The sequence below is a fragment of the Protomyctophum bolini genome (assembly GCF_963924005.1).
Source record: "Protomyctophum bolini genome assembly, chromosome: 3".
NCBI lineage: Eukaryota > Metazoa > Chordata > Actinopteri > Myctophiformes > Myctophidae > Protomyctophum > Protomyctophum bolini.
The window spans coordinates 32086210-32107465 of NC_137864.1; the positions used below are offsets into that span (position 1 = coordinate 32086210).

At 43.5% G+C, this 21256-nt stretch overlaps 2 protein-coding genes across 3 annotated transcripts; both read left to right on the plus strand.

The window, feature by feature from the left end:
* Positions 1-202: 202 nt before the first annotated feature.
* LOC308336670 (tubulin beta-4 chain-like) lies at positions 203-6597 on the plus strand. The gene is made up of 5 exons (XM_080794154.1): positions 203-501; positions 1320-1428; positions 3004-3114; positions 3340-3584; positions 5158-6597. Exons 1-5 carry the CDS (start codon positions 445-447, stop codon positions 5965-5967), a joined length of 1332 nt encoding a protein of 443 aa, XP_080650280.1. The 5' UTR covers positions 203-444; the 3' UTR covers positions 5968-6597.
* A 2267-nt stretch (positions 6598-8864) lies between these two features.
* On the plus strand, positions 8865-20511 carry dennd1c (DENN domain containing 1C). Of its 2 annotated transcripts, none has more exons than XM_080794134.1 (22): positions 8865-9134; positions 9828-9892; positions 10280-10323; positions 10475-10524; positions 10691-10810; positions 11137-11206; positions 11311-11391; positions 12292-12345; positions 12595-12705; positions 12807-12907; positions 13195-13240; positions 13479-13580; positions 13771-13896; positions 14371-14475; positions 15284-15368; positions 15483-15523; positions 15620-15670; positions 15849-15896; positions 16303-16404; positions 17586-17671; positions 17915-18134; positions 18352-20511. In XM_080794134.1, exons 1-22 carry the CDS (start codon positions 9118-9120, stop codon positions 19396-19398), a joined length of 2772 nt encoding a protein of 923 aa, XP_080650260.1. In that variant the 5' UTR covers positions 8865-9117; the 3' UTR covers positions 19399-20511. The 2 variants fall into 2 exon arrangements, with proteins under 2 accessions (XP_080650260.1, XP_080650261.1); XM_080794135.1 differs by having other exon boundaries at positions 18355-20511.
* Positions 20512-21256: the final 745 nt, after the last annotated feature.

The following is a 21256-nucleotide window of genomic DNA, read 5'->3' on the forward strand; positions in this document are numbered from 1 at the left end:
CACTCATTTCGGCTGAACACTGATATTCCACTGATTCCAGCCTTTTTCCAGTCTAGCCCGGTTTTGACGGTTGCCATGGAGATGACGTCATGCTGCACCCTTCTCGAGCAGGGGGGCACAGCGCAACCGCGAGAGGCAATGGGAAAATAGCAGACCTACAAGCTCACACCGCGTCGCGGATGAGACGCCTTTTCAGGTTGTAGCTCTGATATTTTCAACGCGCGACACCGCCTGTGCGACGAGGCATAAATTAGACTGGAGAATACCAGCGAGCGAGCAGAGATCCAGTGCGCAGTTCTCCTCCGCTCCACCATTCATTTATTCAGACTGCCAGAGAGGATACTGTGCTGTGATACAGACCGAACAAGCACAGCATCCTTGTCCATAAACAAAACAAACGAGTTTTAAATTCCACGTCCAGTTCGAGACTTCTTCGGACTCATCATGCGTGAAATTGTGCACCTGCAAGCCGGACAGTGCGGGAATCAGATTGGAGCAAAGGTATATTTGACATTGCACGCACACACGCACCGGTATTTTAAATTAATTTAATTTAACTGCAATCAATTATTGTGTGATTGAATGCAGGCTCAGCCTTTTCCTGTCGGGCCTGTCAGCCATGAGGCTTTGCTAAATAGGTCGACATAATAGTAGCCATTGTTAGTCTGATCATTGATGTAGGCTAGGCAGTATACAATAGCATCGTTTGGATGGATGGATGGATGGGCGGTGGCGAGCGGAGACATCCCCATTGTCGCTGACACTGACAGTCGAACAAAAAAATAGCTGTACACTCTCACAGGGATACTGGGCGTCGTCATTTATCAGGACACTGATTTCTATTAAACTTTTGTAATAGACAACATAAGAAGACATGATTATCACGATGACATGCGTGTGTGTGTGTGTGTGTGTGTGTGTGTGTAAGAGACAGACAGAGGAGGTGTGGCTCAGACACTCGACTAGCTAGCCTATGGCCATCTGGTCATTTTTACAGTTCTTTCTTATTTTTTTTCTCCTTTTAACTGGTGGAACTCAACATACTTAATTGACAATTATGTTATGATAATGGATTACTATAATGAAAATAATTGTGGGTGCTCTAATTATGTTGAAACCGATGCTTTTGAAGGGCACTTGCTATGTAATGGTCTTTGTATTTCAACAGTGTCTGTCAATCAGAGGTCATTAATGATATTGTCACGCTGTTCATATTCAATTCTTAGCCCATGTAAGGGTTATGATGATAATAATAAATTGATTCCGACATTGTCAAGTGCCTTAATATACACCCCCCCACACACTCTGTCTATCTGTAGTTCTGGGAGGTCATCAGTGATGAGCATGGCATCGACCCGACAGGAACCTACCACGGAGACAGTGACCTGCAACTGGACAGAATAAGTGTCTACTATAATGAGGCCTCAGGTACACGCACGCACGCACACACACGCGCACACACACACACACGCACGCACGCACGCACGCACGCACGCACGCACGCACGCACGCACGCACGCACGCACGCACACACACACACACACTAACCTCGCGTCACCACCAGACTTTCCACCTCAGAGGAAAGCCTGGTCTGTGTTCCCAAATCGCCCGTGTGATCCGGTCTAGGCAAGGTTTAGACCAGATGATTAAAAGGAAAAAAGTTACTTGAAACAGCTTTGTTTTAGTCCTCCCCCCCCCCCTCCCCCCAATTGTGGTCCCCCCTGTTTTTAGTCTCGCCAGTCGCTACGAGTTGGAATAAAATGTGGATATACACCAAATGAACTATTCCAATAAGTACTTGAAGAAACCTGTCAGATTAATACTCCACATGGATCTTATTGGGTAGGCCCTAAAATTATGATGCAGGGAATTATTTTGGGTCATGATTACAAACCAGACTACAACATGACGTGAATTATCATCTGCTCCCGACCAGATCATAAACCTGAAATGGTTTATGATTTCCCCCCCACACACACACACACACACACACACACACACACACACACACACACACACAATCCAGGGATTACACAGCAGCAAGATTAGCTCAAGCTGAATTGCCACCATGTGATGAACTGTCACCGTGAGTGACTTCATACATTGATCAAAATCAGCCGCTAAGCTGTGGATAGTGTGTTAGAATACACGACTGTGGAGACAGTGGAGTTGATCTGGGCACAAATTAACCAAAACAGTTACCTTTTGATGCTTCATAGAATTGTTGGTTCATAGAATGCTGCATACAGCGGCTGCGTTCCAACATGGGTGAGGCTGTCAGTGTCAGCTACACCTGACACGTTTTTAGACAACTCCCTCCCCATACTCGGGAATTCCCAGCGGCACTACCACTTTGGTTACTATAGCACAGTACCTTTGCTAGTAATCTATAGAGGGTATGCAACTATGCGCGTGACATCATCGTCATAACCGGAAGTTATGCATGAATGCCTACAGAGTGGCAAAAAATACTTTCTGGCCTTGACAGCCCATACATCCAAATGGAAAAGTCCTATCTGATTGCATTAAACAATGTTAAACAATGTTAAACTCACTTTGCTTCTCACTTTGCCACTCGATTCGCCACTCGATTTGCCATTGACTTTATGCATGCGCATACCCTCTATTGAATTACTGTCTGCCAAAAGACGGTGGAAAAATCTAAACATTTATTTTATTTTAATTTAACTTCACCAGTGTGAAGTGAGCGGTGCAACTATACCATGTGGGTGTCCACAGGGGGGTCCCCGCAACATCCAGACCCCCAGGAATGTGACCAGGGGGCTGGGCCGGTTCCGGCAAGCCGCCTGCATCCGAAACGGTCAAGAAATGACAGTTACCATGTGGGGGTCCCAGGAACATCCGGACCCCCAGGAACGCGGCCAGGGGGGCGGCCCGTGCGTGCGTGCGTGCGCGCATGTATGTCTGTCTATGTATATATATATTTATATTTATGAGAGTGATAATGTGTGTATTAATAAAAACAAAATACCTTCATTGTAGGAGGAAAGTATGTGCCGAGGGCCATCCTCGTGGATCTGGAGCCAGGCACCATGGACTCTGTTCGCTCCGGCCCCTATGGACAGATCTTCAGACCCGATAACTTTGTCTTTGGTATGTACTACTGTATGTGACCTGCTACACACACGGAAACAGTTGCCTGTCGCAAGGACATATTGATTTAAATGTCATAGTTTACAGGGTGAACTACATCAAGACAGGTTGACCTGCTGACACATTAAACAAAAATCCTGTCTAGTCGCATTGCTTTATTAAAATAAATAGGTCTCTCTCTATGGCTATGCAAAAGTCTTAATGAGCCTCCTCACTCATCTCCAGGCCAGAGTGGAGCAGGGAACAACTGGGCCAAGGGCCACTACACTGAGGGAGCAGAGCTAGTGGATTCAGTTCTTGATGTGGTGAGGAAGGAGGCTGAGAGCTGTGACTGCCTCCAGGGTTTCCAGCTCACACACTCCCTGGGCGGTGGGACCGGTTCCGGCATGGGAACACTACTCATCAGTAAGATCCGTGAAGAGTACCCCGACCGCATCATGATGACCTTCAGTGTAGTACCCTCTCCTAAGGTACAGTAACCCATGAACACCTTCAGTGTAGTACCCTCTCCTAAGGTACAGTAACCCCGACCGCATCATGAACACCTTCAGTGTAGTACCCTCTCCTAAGGTACAGTAACCCCGACCGCATCATGAACACCTTCAGTGTAGTACCCTCTCCTAAGGTACAGTAACCCATGAACACCTTCAGCGTAGTACCCTTTCCTAAGGTACAGTAACCCATGTACACCTTCAGTGTAGTACCCTTTCCTAAGGTACAGTAACGCATCATGAACACCTTCAGTGTAGTACCCTCTCCTAAGGTACAGTAACCCATGAACACCTTCAGTGTAGTACCCTCTCCTAAGGTACAGTAACGCATCATGAACACCTTCAGTGTAGTACCCTCTCCTAAGGTACAGTAACCCATGAACCTATCACTGCCCTTTGTCACGTTGTGTGTTGAGTTATATTAGAACCTCTAGTACAGGCACTGCAGGGGCTTCCAAACGTTTCAATAACAATTCTGGAGTTTTTTTCTTAGACATTTTTTTTAATCTTTTGAAATAATTATAATACAAAATTGTAGGAAATTCTCACGACCCATAAAAATGGTTTCCGAGCAATTACTTGGGAAACACTCCTCTAGTGTATTGCTATGTTGCAGTTAGTTCATGCCATTTGCCTTATATGGTCTTCTTTACTGAGTTATGGCCCCTACAGACTGTAGTTTTAAAGTTGTCGGCGAGTCATCAGATGTACATCATTGTCATTATATCTTTGTGGCTTTCACACTAAACGATTGACAGCCGAGTAGGCATCACACACTGCAAGAGTTCACCAAGATGCGATCCAGACCCGATACATATACTATAGGTTACATTTGTTTTTTATTCCAATTCATTTTGACATCTCCGTACGTGTAGGATGCCGTGATACAAGCGAGAGACCAACACAGGACTCTCTCTCTCTCTCTCTCTCTCTCTCTGCTTGCACAAACACAGGAATAGGCTACACAGATCGAAATGTTTGTGATAGCGTAGCCTATTAAATAATTATCTGTCTCTCTCCGTATGTGCACGCGCACACACACACACACACACAGTCACACACACACACACACACACACACACACAGTCTCACACACACACACACAGTCACACACAGTCACACATACACACACACACACACACACACACACACACACACACACACACACACATACACACACACACAGCTGTCTCATTGGCTGTAATACAGGCCTTCTCGGGCCGCGGTCGCCAGACTGCATTTGGCACTCTCGCAACCCAGTTCATACAGTATGAACTGGGTTGCGAGAGTGCCAAACATCAAACCTGCTAGATATTCAGAAACGCTCGGGAAGGCGCCGGCGAGCGCTTTTATCAGCGCTGGATCTTCTCGCAGCTCCTTTCACACACAGCGAGCAAAACCTTGGCGATCAAAGCCTGCAATCTTGCATCAGATCGGGAGTTTTGTCGGAGAGTGCCAAAAATGCGTACGAGCAGTGCGTATTAGCCTCTAATCGTTTGTCTTTCCTTTTCTGCCTCCTTGCCCTGCCACACACCCCCACTCCCACGTCCAGGTATCAGACACTGTGGTGGAGCCCTACAACGCCACCCTGTCAGTCCACCAGCTGGTGGAGAACACTGACGAGACCTACTGCATCGACAATGAGGCACTGTATGATATCTGCTTCCGCACACTCAAACTCACCACACCCACCTACGGCGACCTCAACCACCTGGTCTCTGCCACCATGAGCGGAGTCACCACCTGCTTGCGCTTCCCCGGCCAGCTCAACGCCGACCTCCGCAAGTTGGCCGTCAACATGGTGCCCTTCCCCCGCCTGCATTTCTTCATGCCGGGCTTCGCCCCTCTCACCAGCAGGGGGAGCCAGCAGTACCGCGCCCTCTCCGTGCCAGAACTCACTCAACAGATGTTTGACGCTAAGAACATGATGGCTGCCTGCGACCCACGGCACGGCCGCTACCTGACCGTGGCGGCAGTCTTCCGTGGGCGCATGTCCATGAAGGAGGTGGACGAGCAGATGCTGAACGTGCAGAACAAGAACAGCAGCTACTTCGTGGAGTGGATCCCCAACAACGTCAAGACGGCCGTCTGCGACATCCCGCCCCGTGGCCTCAAGATGGCCGCCACCTTCATCGGCAACAGCACGGCCATCCAGGAGCTGTTCAAGCGCATCTCGGAGCAGTTCACAGCCATGTTCCGCCGTAAGGCCTTCCTCCACTGGTACACCGGAGAGGGCATGGACGAGATGGAGTTCACCGAGGCCGAGAGCAACATGAATGACCTGGTGTCAGAATACCAGCAGTACCAGGACGCCACCGCCGAGGAGGGCGAGTTTGAGGAGGGAGAGGAGGAGGTGGCCTAAGATGGACGGATGGTGATGCTCACTCCTACTTTTAACCACTGTTCATCCTGGTCATTATTATTCCATCCATCCACTCAATTCAGCCCTGCCTTTCTGTCTGGTTTCCTTTTCCTCTTTTTTTCCTCCAATATTCTAACTATCCCTTATCTCGATTCTTTCTGCTGCTCCCACATTTCCTTCTCTTTTTCCTTCTCTATTACGCTCGGTGGTTCTTAAACGATTTAATTCTAAGGACCCCCGTAACTCTGATAGTGTATAAATGGAACCACATGGACCCAAACAAACCTGTAAGGGTCCATTTAGAACCCCTTCAAAGAACTGTGAGGGACTCTGGACCCCAATTTGAGAACAACTGCTCTATCTCTATTGCTCCCCTATTCCCTTCTTTCAGCCTGAGTAGGGCTCACAACACCTCAGTCATTCACTCCCTCATCTCCGTGGTCATATAGAGGTGCTTGTGGTCTTTGGTGAGTAGTTTTGTTGTTTTGTTCATATTTATTTATCTTATTAAATAAAGTAACTCCATACTTCCATCGCTCATTCCCAAAAGGTATTGTGTTTCAGCTGACTTAAAACAATTTGATGACTTCGCTCGCTAATTTGGCATTATTCAAATAAAATTGTTAGGTCAAAATATTTCTGGTTGTGTTCTCTTTTTCTCGTAGTATCAATAATTTGAGACTTACTTGGATCACCCATTCTAGACACAATCCAAAATGGAGATCTGCAGTTTCTATGAATGAGGCAATTTGTTTGGAATATGACAAGGGGGTAGTATGGGCCAAGTTGCCTGCTGTCCATCATTTCTCATCACGCATAAATCACAAACCCTGTGACAGTAAGCATCCTGTTGAGACAGACCTAAAAAAGATACCAAGAACTTGACTGGTTAAAAGCATGTAGTAGACGCAATGCAATATTATTTTATTTAGACCCGAGTACGACAGTATTCTGAAAAACATTATGTTTCTATGTCAGAGGTTCTCAACCTTTTTCATGTCAAGGACTCCCAGAATTATCTGTATTTGGCCGCGGACCCCCATTTGAAAATAGTTTGTTCCATGGACCCCCCCCCCCCCCCCCCCCCCCCCCACAAGCAAAGATTTGAGTTAAAAATATTCACTCAAATATTCAAAGATATTCAAACATTTTTACGACTTTTCAAATATATCAGATCTACAAGCTCATAACTCTGTTCCACACTAGAGCTTGTAGATCTGATATTTTTCAATAGCTAAAGTAAAACAATGCTTAAAACACCAAAAGGGGTTCCCGTCCTGAATGGGTTAAAATACAGTCAGAAACAAAGTTTTGACATGGTAATCTTCCCTCAAGGTTTGAGGAAAGACTACCCTGTCAAAAAGTGTATTTCTATATGGTAGAGTCAGGTAGACTATGCTGTCATATGTTGGTTTAAAATTAAATAGAATTGCATTGTGGCTATGCTGTGTGGCCTCCTTTTAATCAGTTGTGTATCCATCTACCATGGTCAGTTCCTATATCTATAATATTGTGTTTACCAAGAACTTCACCCATGTTCAACCTATGTTCATCAGGTCCTCACTAATGTTTAGGATAAAAAAAGTATTCTACTGTTGTTGGACAGAGTTTTTATTTATTTTTCAAACAAGATTTAAATGTTTGTATTTAGATTTGTATTAACGCAAGAACAATGGTTTATAAATAGCATGTTAACTTCCCAGGAATAGAAAGCCTGCCGTTTCTTTTCTTTTATTTCCTTTTTTTATCCTGCTGTTTCTATACACTGACACGACAACGCGTATTCAGGGCGGAGTCACCACCCCCAGGGTAAGTTGTGATTTGCTCTCGTTCACTGCAATGCAATTTGCGGCATTTTCAAAACAATATTGCGCAGAGTAGCGATTATCAAACGTATTTGCAATGACATAGGTTGAAAGATCTGTTGCCCGTAGACCAGGCACGTTACCTCCGCAGGTTAGATATTATCGGCATAGATGTTTGTCCGTATGTGATTAAGGATTGGAAAAAGTTGCATTGGCAGCCATAGAAAATTCTGCCCAGGGTAAATGTCCCGGATGTGACGTTTTGGGGCGTTCCTGTCTTGTTTCGTGTCAGTGCATTAGCTTGGATTCCCCATGAATGATGTCACTGGTAGGTGGGTTTCTGAACTATCCACAGCTCCCGTCTGAGACACATGGAGTAGACCAAAATGTTACCATAATTATTATAATGAGCATTAGTGAGGAGAGGACCAATTATATAAAGATAGGTGAAGTCGTCCTTTAACTACCACCAAAAGGGAAACGACACCCAAAAATGGAAGTGTACAGTGTTATGATCCTATTGTGAAACACGCATGTCATTAGTAATGGCTACATTCAAAACTGTTTCTTGACAGTGGTTTTGTTTTTTATCAACTACTTTCTTTTCTAAATGAAATTACTGCATGGCCTCACAAAAACATAAAAGAAAAATAATATAAATTGTGTTTTAGAGATACTACTGGAGACAGAAATGGCAAATTACTTTATGCAAAGCCCAGTGATGTCAGTGAAAAGGAAGTCTATTCCTGCAAATAACTTCCTCTATTTGTAGTACTAGTAACATTCAGATATTTGTCTCTGTGCATCATACATGCATGTGTGTGTGTGTGTGTGTGTGTGTGTGTGTGTGTGTGTGTGTGTGTGTGTCTGTGTGTGTGTGTGTGTGTGTGCGTGCGCGCGAGCGCCCAGTGATGATTTAACTCTTGTAACCAAATGTAACCAAATGGACCAGGGTCAATGTGGTAACAACTCCTAGAATGTCCAACTCAGGATTTTATTGTGTCCAGTAGCCTCATATGAGACATTTCTGACTGGAGCTATGACAAAAAGACAGACCTCACAATGCGTGGAGGGAAGAAAAAAATGGAAATGAATGTGCTGATAGTTGAAGAGGACAGACAGACTTAGCTACAGACATACGTCAGACTGCACACAGGCACCTATGCATGCACACATCAATCAGGAAGTGTTGTGCTCAGTCTAGCGCTGCGAATGTGCAGACTGTGTGTATTTGTGGGTTTATCTGTATTGTCTGCTGATTAGAACGACGTTGCCCCTCCAACACACCTGTTGATGTTGTCCTGCTTGCTGTCCATCCACATGGGCACAGAGGTGTACTAGCAGCATGGGCTCCAGACTAAAGTAAGTGTAATGGCTAATTTTCTCAAACTCTCCATCCTCTCTCTGCTCTTTTCTATGTTCTTGTGGGTTTCAATACTTCCTCTTGCAGCTGCACAGGAAGTGTCTCTCTGCTATTCTTTTTGACAGAATCGCCATGTACAATGAAATGGTAGCCTATGTCTTGTTCAAAGCTGAGTTCAAGCCACCCTGAGGCACTCTCTCTATAGCTGTCATGAAAGTACAGTGTTTGCCTTTGTTCATAACAACTTAAAATCATATACCGGTATGACCAGGGTCCCCTACAGGTCTATATTTGTTCCCCAAGCTCCCACCATTTGTTCCCCTCTGCACCACATTTATTTGCCGTTAAAATATTTCTTTAAGAAACTACATAATATTGTTGGAATAATAGGGTGTAGTTTGTTAGTTAGCATGTTGCAATATAAAATAGAAACAAAACAGGTTTTTGTGCAAGAAAAGGAAGAAGCAATAGGCTTATTTGGAATCCTTTCCTCAGTGGAAGAGGTCATAACTTAACATATTAAATGAAATGAAATCAAAAACTTCACATAAGGAATTTCACATCAGAACTAAATCAAATGGACCACAGAAGAAATAAGATAACACAACAAAGTGAAGTACAGATCAGTGAGGTACTGTAGAATTCTTTCCAGTGGGACATCTCAAATTGACTGCCAAAATGCCCTTTCTCAGAGAAAACCCAGACCGAACGTTCAACTGGTTCTTTGAAGCAACTTGCCCTATTACCAGAGAAAAAGGTGAGGCCTTTATATAATACAAATATCTGAAAAATGTTTATGAACATTTGCTTGGTGTACCAGATGGGCGATAGCAGAGGACTAGGCAAACTGTCACACATCATTGACTTATGCTGCTCCTGTTGGAAAACATCAGTGCAATTAACCATGAAAAGTATTTTTACTTGTAATTTAATTCAGGTATGTGATTATAAAAGGTAATATATTTCTGTTGAGGAGAGTGCTTATACTTCCTCTCACATGATCGGGAAAACCACTTGTAAACACTTGTATTTGAAGAGGCCGCCATGTAAAAACCTGCTGGTCCTTTTTAAAGTACAGGGTGTTGTTTGAAGGAGAAGAACTGGAGTGAACATGATTGCAATTGTACATTAATCTTCTTCACAGATCCAGGCCTTTCATTTCAGTTTCCAGAGGACTTCAGTGATGAGGTACACTACACATCAGCATCTACATCCCTGCACCATATTATTTCATATTTGCAGATATCTCATTTGCATGATGGCACTTATGAAGTGAGCATTAACAGCTTAGCATACAGTATCTGCTGTCTTCCACATGTCCTTCTCTCCTACTCCCTAGGAGTCCCGAGAAGAGTTGCCCAGATTCTGTTTCCCTTATGACATACAAAGGTAGGTCAGATCTACCATGATCATAACAGCTCTATTTACTCAATATCAATGTATTTATCTTGCTCTTTGACAATCTTAATATTTTACTTTCTGCCTATCTGTCTGTGGGTCTGTATGTCTGTCCGTCCGCCCACCCGCCCCTCCATCCATCCATGGGTTCATGCAGAGTGAGGGACAGAATGGCAGTGCAGCACTTCTGCTTTGTACTGACAGACCTGGAGGGATGCCAGCGCTTTGGCTTCTGCCGCCTCAACAACAACACACAGACGTGCCTCTGCATCCTCAGGTGTGTGTGTGTGTGTGTGTGTGTGTGTGTGTGTGTGTGTGTGTGTGTGTGTGTGTGTGTGTGTGTGTGTGTGTGTGTGTGTGTGTGTGTGTGTGTGTGTGTGTGTGTGTGTGTGTGTGTGTGTGTGTGTGTGTGTGTGTGTGTGTGTGTGTGTGTGTGTGTGTGTGTGTGTGTGTGTGTGTGTGTGTGTGTGTGTGTGTGTGTGTGTGTGTGTGTGTGTGTGTGTGTGTGTGTGTGTGTGTGTGCGCGCGTGTGCGCGTGTGTGTGTGCGTGTAAGAGAGAGATAAATATTGACTATTTAAAAAACATTATAAATTTGGTTACAGCTATCTTCCATGGTTTGAGGTATTTTACAAACTTCTCAACAACTTGGCTGATTACCGTACAAAAGGACAGGTGGGTGTGTATCTTTCTGTTGTTCTGTTGTCTGCCTACATTCTATCTAGTCTCCTTGTATGAGTATAAGTATCCTTGGTAATTAACCCTGGCCTCTCCTACAGACCAATGATATGAGGGAGCTGCTGGCTGCCCTCTATAAGCAGCCCATGCCATTGCCTGCAGGCTCCATCACTCTACAAATGGTAGGTTTAGGTAAAACAAAGCAAAGACAGCTACTGTCCATTATTTGACCGGTGCTCTGAAATGGTTAGCGTGTTGTGGTTTTCTTTCTGAGGGGAAGCAGCTATTGGTCGGCACAGAGGTGTCCTGGCCAGGACTGGACAGGACTGGGTGAGTTCCAGACAGCCTAACTCAGTCTGGACTAACATACCCAAAGCCAGGATACCGGACTAACTCAGTCTGGACTAACATACCCAATGCCAGGATACCGGACTAACTCAGTCTGGACTAACATACCCAAAGCCAGGATACCGGACTAACTCAGTCTGGACTAACATACCCAAAGCCAGGATACCGGACTAACTCAGTCTGGACTAACATACCCGAAGCCAGGATACCGGACTAATGCAGTCTGGACTAACATACCCAAAGCCAGGATACCGGACTAATTCCTGCAGTGAAACCTAATAACCTCCACCCTTATCTAACTCCTAAAAACAATATCCACTGTGACTTGACTAAAACCTTGTCTATACTTACACTTCTGTCCCCATTGAGCTCCAGAAACGAGCTCCTGTGAACATGCTAATATTTAACTAACTTTTTAGTGCATGTGAACTGTTAGTTGGTAATACTAATATGTATTAGTTGCCTATAACCACTAAATCAAAAGTACAGTATGTGCTGAGGCATTTGATTCCTGGTCTGCCCGACATCCTCATGTAGGCTTTCTGTTTTGCTGTCTTGAGTAATATTTGAAACCTGTGTTCATTAGAGTAGACCAGTGTGTTTGTGCATTGCTATAGAGACACTGAGACCGAAAGGGCTGAAAACTCACCCTACTGAAGCCAGATCACTTTCTGTGAATGTTTAAAAGCTGGATGTAAAAGCTGGATGTAAAAGCTTGTCTGTCCTTCTTGCAGGTTCCTTATTTCATTGCTCCAGACCCCAGAAGTCTACCCTCCATCCCTGAGAGTGTTGGTATATTTACTAACTAAAATGTTGTATTTTGATTTGCTACACTATGGTAGGCTATATGCTATTCCCATTTGCTCGATTTATTGTGTGTGTGTTTGTGTGTGTGTGTGTGTGTGTGTGTGTGTGTGTGTGTGTGTGTGTGTGTGTGTGTGTGTGTGTGTGTGTGTGTGTGTGTGTGTGTGTGTGTGTGTGTGTGTGTGTGTGTGTGTGTGTGTGTGTGTGTGTGTGTGTGTGTGTGTGTGTGACAGAGGAATCTTACAGAGTTGATTGTAGCAGTAGACGTGGGGAACCTGCTCCAGCTCTATGCCAGCATGCTGTTTGAGAGACGAGTCCTGCTCTTTGCCAGCAAACTAAGCACTGTAAGATGCAGGCAGGCACACACACACACACACACACACACACACACACACACAGAGAGCGTGTTCAGTGTGTCTTAATCCCCTCCATGTTGTGTTTGTAGTTGACAGCTTGTGTCCATGCACTCAGTGGTGTGCTCTATCCCATGTACTGGCAACACATCTTCATCCCTGTGCTTCCCCCACATCTACTGGACTACTGCTGGTGAGAACATGTATCACAGTTGATACATGTATAAGTATACATTCACTATGTATTGATGGACTGCACATGTAATTATATATTTATTATAGACTGTACATACTATACATACGTCCTTTTTTTTTTTTTACATCGTTTAATGCAATCAGATAGGACTTTTCTGTTTGGATGTATGGGCTGTCAAGGCCAGAAAGTAGTTTTTTGGCACTCAGTAGGCGTTCCCGCACAACTTCCGGGTATGATGATGATGTCATGTGCATACCCTCTATTGTGTATTCATCACTTTGTAGTGCGCCGATGCCTTACCTCATCGGGGTTCATGCAAGTCTCAGTGAGGTAAGATGCTGCTGATAAGTAATTCATGAAGTTAAAGTAATTCAACCATCCTCTGACTATTGATCATTGATATGTTAGCACACAGTTATTTCGGCTGTCTATGACACAGTTTTGTTGGCCACTCAAGTGTCATAGTTCAATCACGGAATGCTGCAGAATTTCTACAGCATTTGCTGTATTGTTTACAGTGTGATGGGAGTGTAAACTTGTAAGCACATTAAATCTGGTTTTATGACAGAAGGTGAGGAGTCGCGGATTGGAGGAAGTTGTCATTCTAAATGTTGACACAAACACTCTTGAAAATCCCTTTGATGACCTGAAGAGGATACCTACAGACGTGGTAATGAAATGGCACCAACTTGCAACCTGCCAAATAAATACAAATAGCTGTATTCATTTAAAACATGCCCTCAAACCTTAAAATAATTGAAAATCACCTACGCTGCACACCAGCGGTGGTCTGTCAGACTTGATGCCCTATTGGTGAGATAACACCAGTGTCACATGACTCCCTGTTGTTGTGTCTTCAGATGTCCAGGCTGAAGGCACACCTGAAGCGTCAGACAGCGGCTGCAGGCTGCGGTGTTGCCAAGGCCTTTCTTAGAGCTCAGGCCATGCTGTTCGGTGGCTATAAGGATGCCCTGCAAGACGCAAAGGTCAAACTAAACATCCCTGACACTGCGCCTACATTAATGAGTGCACCTGACCTCTTCATACAGCTTGTTTTACTATAGATATATGTTCAGTGGTAGAAGAAGTACTCTGTTCTGATTTAATCTAGCAATAACACAATAATCAAAAATGTACTCGAGAAAAAGTAGAAATGTATTTGGTATCACAATAAAGTACCAAATGTATATGTACTATTTGCAGCTTTGTAATGTGTTCATCACTTTGTTATTCTACATTTGCTGATTTGCCTACTTCTTGTGCTGCTGGGTATATAGCTTCTTAGCTTATGACAATTAATTTATCAATTAATTTGCCTCTGAGATGTGGTGGATAGTGGAAGTATTAAAAGCACCTCAAAATTGTAGTAAATATACTTAGTTATTATTATTAACACCACTGTTTAAATATTGGTGATGAACTCACTCTACTCTACTCTCTCTCTCCGTCTCTCTGATCAGGAGGAGAGTGAGAAGTGCTTTAGTGAAGAGCTGTTTCTACTCCACAAGTCTCCCGCTATGACACAGTTCCTACAGGGAGCTGTGCATTTGCAGTTCTTCAAACAGGTATGCTAACGCTGCCCAACACCTCTCACCCACCACATACACTACTGCCCTCTGCAGGAGTCAGGACAAGTTGGGTATCCTCACCCACACACCCTGAAATCACAGTCAGATGATTTGTACAGTACAGTAAATGACAGACATTAGTCATTTATTTATTTCACTGTTTCGCAACATCTGGTCCGGAAACCCAATGGAGCAAAAATAAAATAAAAATCTTTGGGACCCCAATCTACACTGTAAAATCCTCAGCGTTAAATTTGTACAGATTGAACCAAATGGACTCTCTCAGAGTTACAGACATGTAAGGTTCTATTTGTTCTATACCCGACGTTGAGAACCTTCAGTGTTTTATTTGACATTGTTGAAGGCATTCTTTTATTTTAACTTCACAATTAAAGGACTGATTAAAGGCAGTGTTTAATATTCAAATATATTATGTTGTTAACCTGTAGGCCTATCTTGTTTCTTTGGATAAGAATTCACAGAAGTAAATATGTGACAATCTCACAGGCAACTGTGAGCACATTACATAATTTATGCATATGACTCAAAATCTGTCTTGTTGCAAAATTGACAATAATGGCCAAAAGTATAATTTTAAAGAAAAATAATTAAATGGTTTGGAAATAAATTATATCTCAATTGTTTTTCTAAATCATTTTCTAAATACCATATACATTTTTGGACAGGTTTTTAACTTTTTGTTATAGACTTTTGGAGGTTCATGTGAAACACCAGATACACCTAAATACCCTAGTATTACAAGATACTTTACTGTACTTCCTGATGACAGAACATACATTTTCAGTTTATTGATGAACGTCTGGAGCTTCTGAACAAGGGAGAAGAACCAGATGACCTCTTTGAAGAAGAAATTCGACAGTGTAGAACAGGTGCGTGCATGTCTGTATTTTTCATGTCTCCAGCATGGGCTGTAAAGTCAAAGGTCTCATGTTTGACCTTTTGAACCTTTCAACTCAATTCCTTTATCTCCTGTCTGTCACTAGGGGGCAACGCATCTTACAAGCAGCTTGTAGGTAACCTAAAGGTAACAGCGAGTCACTACAACTGAAATATTTGAACATGTAACTCGAATGTGGGAATTGAAAGGAAGATGACACGGATGCATTTGCATTTTATACAGAAAGGAGGAGGCGCACTCATCCTCAATATGAAATCCAAGGCCAACATGACGGTAACTACAATACAATACAAAACAGAATTACAAAATGCAAAACACAATACATTAAATTCAATTAGTGTGTGTGTGTATACTGTGCATTCTTTGTTGGAACATTTATGTGTGTGATCGGAGGCTACCTAGCCTATATCACAAAAGCAACTTGTTTGATAATCCTATTAATCTCTTCAAGGCCAAAGGTTTCACCAAACGTGGACTAAAGAACCTGCTGTTACACAAGGTGTGTGCAAAACTGTATGTGTGCTGGGCATGCCCTCAATGTTCATTTATCCATAAAGTGCATAATGTACATTATCAGGGTTAAATTAACCACTTGGCGTCCCTACTTTGGGAATGTCATTATAGGCAAAAACATGGTAAATTTTTTTGCAACACATTGTAGGTTGGCTTTTAAGATTTCTTGTGAATAGACCTTAAATCTATCATTGAACAGAGACTGTAGTTTGGCTACCACCCCACCCCCTTTCTTTTATATAATCGTCCATTAATCGTGATATTGATCTTATCACCCAGCCATAGTACTGTGTGTGTGTGTGTGTGTGTGTGTGTGTGTGTGTGTGTGTGTGTGTGTGTGTGTGTGTGTGTGTGTGTGTGTGTGTGTGTGTGTGTGTGTGTGTGTCATGTAGGACCACTGTGAAACACCCGCTCTTCAGAGGGGTGGGTCAGTAACATTCCGCCGATCAGACGGTCTGCAGAACCGTCTGCCAATCACGCAACACTTTGGAATGGTGAGAGCAGTGGCGTTTCCAGGAATGACATTTTGGGCAGGCAAGAATTACATTTTGGGCAGGCAAGATGTGTTAACCCATTCTGACCTGAGATCAGATTCATACCAGGTTTCCACTGGGACACACACTGGTCTGATTAACCCATTCTGACCTGAGATCAGATTCTAAAAATGTCAGTCGTTCTTCGATTTTTCAAAAATAGCAGACCTACAAGCTCGTATCGCGCCACTCGGTGGCGCGATATGAGCTTGTAGATCTGCTATTTTTCAATAGCTAAAGCATAACATGATGCTAACACCAAAATGGGTGCCAGGTCAGAATGGGTTAATTGTCGCGCACAATCAGTAGCACTAAAGGTTTTCAAAGAGATATACCTTCCAGACAGTAGCATACTGTATAGTATAAGGCTGAAAGGCATGCCTTTGCATTCGAATGGGTGATTGAGGGTCGCGCATATGCGCAACGGCCAATCCGCTGTCCACTAATAGTTCTCAGGTCTCCTCAGTGTATCGATTTTGGCCAGGCAGAAAATGGATTTGACAGGCGGACGCCTGTCCTCACCTTATTGTAGATACGCCTCTGGGTGAGAGCCCCAGCACAGCCTCCCTGTGAGCCGGGGCCCACTGGTGGGCTGTCTGGCAGAATGTTGCAAGTGACACTTTTATGAATATAACTTCATGTAAAAGGAAAAAATCTTTGTTTTCATTGAGACACTGATAAAGAGGAATTTTAAGTGTACTACTTTAGTTCATTGATCCAAACCGTTTCGAAATTGATTAATAAACATACTCTGAAAATGCATGCGTCCGCCCACCCGCCCATCTGACCGTGTAACACATGCAGCCAAACATCCTGTGTACAGTACACAGTAAAATCCTCAGTGGTGATAATAACATATTGTAAGAGATTAACCACTTTAATTAACCCCGGCATCGCTATTCTTTTGCATTTAACGTGTTCACAGATTTTAAAAAAAGTTTTTTGAATAGGAATAACTGGTTGAAGTAACATCTCCTTTTTTGTTTTCTGTCTGTTACTGCCGCTCTGCATGTTGCATTGCTCTCTATGTCCAATGCTGATGTATAATCCATGCCTATACTGTATCTACCATAAATGTTGTTGGTGGATGATTTGTGGCCATGCCTTGCTTTGCTGTGTTACTGTATGTGGCATTATGCTAGTCTCGTCCCCGTCGACCTGCTCACACACACAGGGCTTCCAGAGAGGAGCAGAGAACAGATGAGGACAGCAAGGACACTTGGGACGGGTAACAAAATGAGAAACAGTGGGGGAGAGAGAGAGAGAGAGAGAGAGAGAGAGAGAGAGTGTGTGTGTGTGTGTGTGTGTGCGCACGTGTGTGACAGTGTGAGAGACATTTGACACCTAGGCTAGCTCGATAAGCTGATTGGTGTGTGAGATTCTGGGAACTATAAAGTCCTAAAATATTCTACAGATAACACAACATATCCTTGACTGTGGCTCTTGCATGTCTGTCCTTTGTCTATCTCAGTGCTGTGACCAGCAGGCCAGTGGCTGGGTGTGATTCTGACCTCCAAAAGGATGAAGAGTCCCAGCTGTGTGACCCAGAGGAGATGGACCTGTTGGGAGAGATCTTTGAAACGCTTAGCTCTCGGAGCTCCCGTGAGTGCGGCCTGTTGTACGGCACACGCAGCCTGGATCTGTTTGCACTCGACAGCCATGACTACATCACAAAGCTGCCATACAGAAAGGTATTTTTTTTTAATATATCTGAAATCCAGTATTATTTCCTGTGTGGGTCATATGCCATATAATTATGCCAAATTTCTATTAATATTACATTGCTATTTGCACTATTTGGCCACATGTGTGAGAAGTTTTAAAGCATTTATAGTGAGGGCATGCACCGAAGAACGGTCTCATCGATGGTGTGATAGAATCATCATTAACTTTGTTTGTACTTTACAGAAGAGCCTGGTGACCCCCAGCCAGGAGAGTCTGCCACTATCTATTGGCGGCAGTGACAGTCTGCACAGCTGGAACCTGGAGGAGGGGCTACAATCAGAAGTGGCAGAGGGCTGGTTGAGCTTTGACACCTGCGTACCGGAAGAGGAACCCGAGAGTCTGCTGGAATGGAAGAAAGTCTGGTTGGAAGAAACTGGACCAAGAGAGTGTAGAGAGGAGAGGGAGGTCCAAGGAAAGAGAGAGGAGGTAACGGAGGTGACAATGAACTGGAAAGAAGAAGAAATTAACATCAGATCAGACCGTAAGAAAGTCATAGCAGAGGAAGTGAAGGAGACAGTACAGCAGGACATGAAAGTGGGTGCTAAAGAGCTCATGGTACAAGGAAAGATTGAGAAGCATGAGTGTAATGGTTTGGGGGCCAGCAAGGTAGAGGACATAAGCTGCAGTGAGGAGGTCAGGGCGAGTGCAGAGGCGGGGAGATTAACAGAGAATGCAGTTCAAAGGCAGAATGATCTGCTGAGGGAGCAAAATGAAGATAAGGGGGTGACAGGATTTTTATCCAGGATCAGAGGGACAGGGGACACTCAGCATGACTATCACCCTAATAGTGTGGATGTGGTGGACCATCACCAGTGGCAGGATGACACAGCCAACCTGCACACCACAGTTTCTCCTCAGCCTCAGAACCTTGCAGTTGACCCAGACTCCAAACCTTCCTCAGTTGAGAAAAGAGATGGCAGACAGCGGGAAAATGAGGAACAAGAGCTGGAACGGATATCCTGTCCTCCAAGGGTATCTTCTGTTAATCGATTCCAGTCCAACTCCTTCAGGCAAATCCTTGAGAACAGGTCCATGGCCAGCAGTTTGGCTCAATCTGAAAGGACCCTGAACATACCTAGAGGCAGAGAGAATTTGCAGAATTCCCTTTCAAAGGAGTCAATCACCCCATTTGTTAAGGATGACTTGTCAGAAAATACTAAGGAAGTCCTGCAACCTGTCAAGGTCTCTGAGCTGAAGAAAAGATTTGAGGCAGAACTGCTCGGCATCTGATTGGCAGGTTATCTTGCCACTATCATGACAATTATTTAGCAAGCACTTACGTCTTCTGCTTGATGCAATGACTGATGATGAATTGCCGTTTGTGATGACCATTACACTGCATAAAATGTGGGGCCATTCAAAATCGGAGACCAAAAATAATCATTTTGGTCTCAATAGGAGACCAAAATGATTATTCTAAGGGATGAATAAACATGTCTAATCCAACATTCCCATCAGTCAATAAATTGATTTATACTTAACCAACTCCTACTGAACCTGGCTCTTGGAATTTAGGCTATTCACTATAGGTAGCAATTAGCAAATCCCACACAAATTCCTGGACTGACCACAGAAGATGTCATGTAAACACATTTGTTTAATCAATTCAGATTTCAACGTCAGCAGAATCATGATTTTTCTTTAATAATCATTACACCTCAGATCATGAAAATAGCCTTTTAGATACAAAATATTAGTTTTTTTTAAATACATATAAATACAGTACATCTATACAAGTACAAAAAAATAAAAAAATCCTTCACTTCATATATGGGGTGATGTGCAATGTTTTTAATGTGCCACAAGATCACATGCCACCTACTGTATTTGGACATTGAATAACGATTTTTTTTACCCCAGCATCCAAATTCTGGGGCCAACATTAGCCAATTAAATAGTAGATCTACAAGCTCACATATCAGTTATTTTTTCCAACGAAACTTGGTTTAGGGAAGAAAAGAAAGTCCAAGTACAGCAAAACATGTCTGCTTTAATTGTTTTTGTAGCCTACTCTTTAAGTGGTTACTGTTTACACAATCTTGGATGCAGATGAACATAAGGTGAAGTGCAGATAAACAGAAGGGCGAGTCTATAAGAGTATGTTAATGGCACAAAGTAAAACATGGCACAGCCTGGTACTACTGAATATGAGCGAAGAAAATGGAGGAATCCACATTCAGAATAAAAAGTTTACACACATTTTACCACTTACTTTCCAAACACACAGCAAAATCCTCAGTGTTAAATTAAAGTAAAGTGTACAAATAAACAAAATGGACATTGAAATTTTCTCATTAAGGACTTTACTGTGGACGAGGAAGGGCCCAGTGAACATGGGGTTGTGTCATATGAGGCGTTCCTCCTTGGGCAGCGGAAGGGGCAGTCCTGGGCGCTCTGATCCTGCTGTTCCAGTCTGTTTTTTCTCCTCGGCACTGGGCCTATATGCACCCTCCAGCCTTCTTTTCTTCCGGATGACACACACCATCAGAACCAGGGACAGGCTGAGTAGGGACAGTGCCGTGGACACGAGCACAGGCACTGTCGACGGGAGAAACACCTGCAACAGCATCACAGCAAGCCCAGGGGAGGTGAAATGGAGGTCCGGGCTGTCAAATTGGAACGGGTGGAAAATAAAAGGTATTTCAGTATGATGTATGATTGTATGCTTCATTTCAGTTCAATTTAAAACACAATGGACACATGCAAGCATAGTGATCTGCCATAATGAGGCCATTATGCACCATCAGCCTAAACTCACCTCCCGAAGGACAGAAGTAGTTAAATCAAGTAATCATCACATCTGTGACAATAGAGCATCCATCAATATGTGACAGGTGAGCATCTGAAAAAAAGAACATTATAGTTAAACTCAAATATTTCCTTCTTCAGTGATGGGATCAACAAATAAAATAAAAAAGAAACCACAAACTGACTTTGGTTCAAATGACAAATCCCTAACCTAATACATAACAATGAAGGCAAAGCTAGAAATAACTGTATAATTAATCACTGCGGGTAAAGACAATGTGTTGCAGCAACCTTATAGCCTATATGTGCTGAAATAGGACCTCTCGATATAGCCTACTGA

Excerpts from the sequence above, each read along its gene's own strand:
- dennd1c (XM_080794134.1), top strand. Across the intron at positions 11,207-11,310 it reads ATTACCGTACAAAAGGACAG|ACCAATGATATGAGGGAGCT; the intron begins GTGGGTGTGTAT and ends CCTCTCCTACAG. Across the intron at positions 13,581-13,770 it reads AGAGGATACCTACAGACGTG|ATGTCCAGGCTGAAGGCACA; the intron begins GTAATGAAATGG and ends TTGTGTCTTCAG.
- LOC308336670 (XM_080794154.1), top strand. The coding sequence starts at position 445 with ATGCGTGAAATTGTGCACCTGCAAGCCGGACAGTGCGGGAATCAGATT. Across the intron at positions 3,115-3,339 it reads ACCCGATAACTTTGTCTTTG|GCCAGAGTGGAGCAGGGAAC; the intron begins GTATGTACTACT and ends ACTCATCTCCAG. Across the intron at positions 3,585-5,157 it reads GTGTAGTACCCTCTCCTAAG|GTATCAGACACTGTGGTGGA; the intron begins GTACAGTAACCC and ends TCCCACGTCCAG.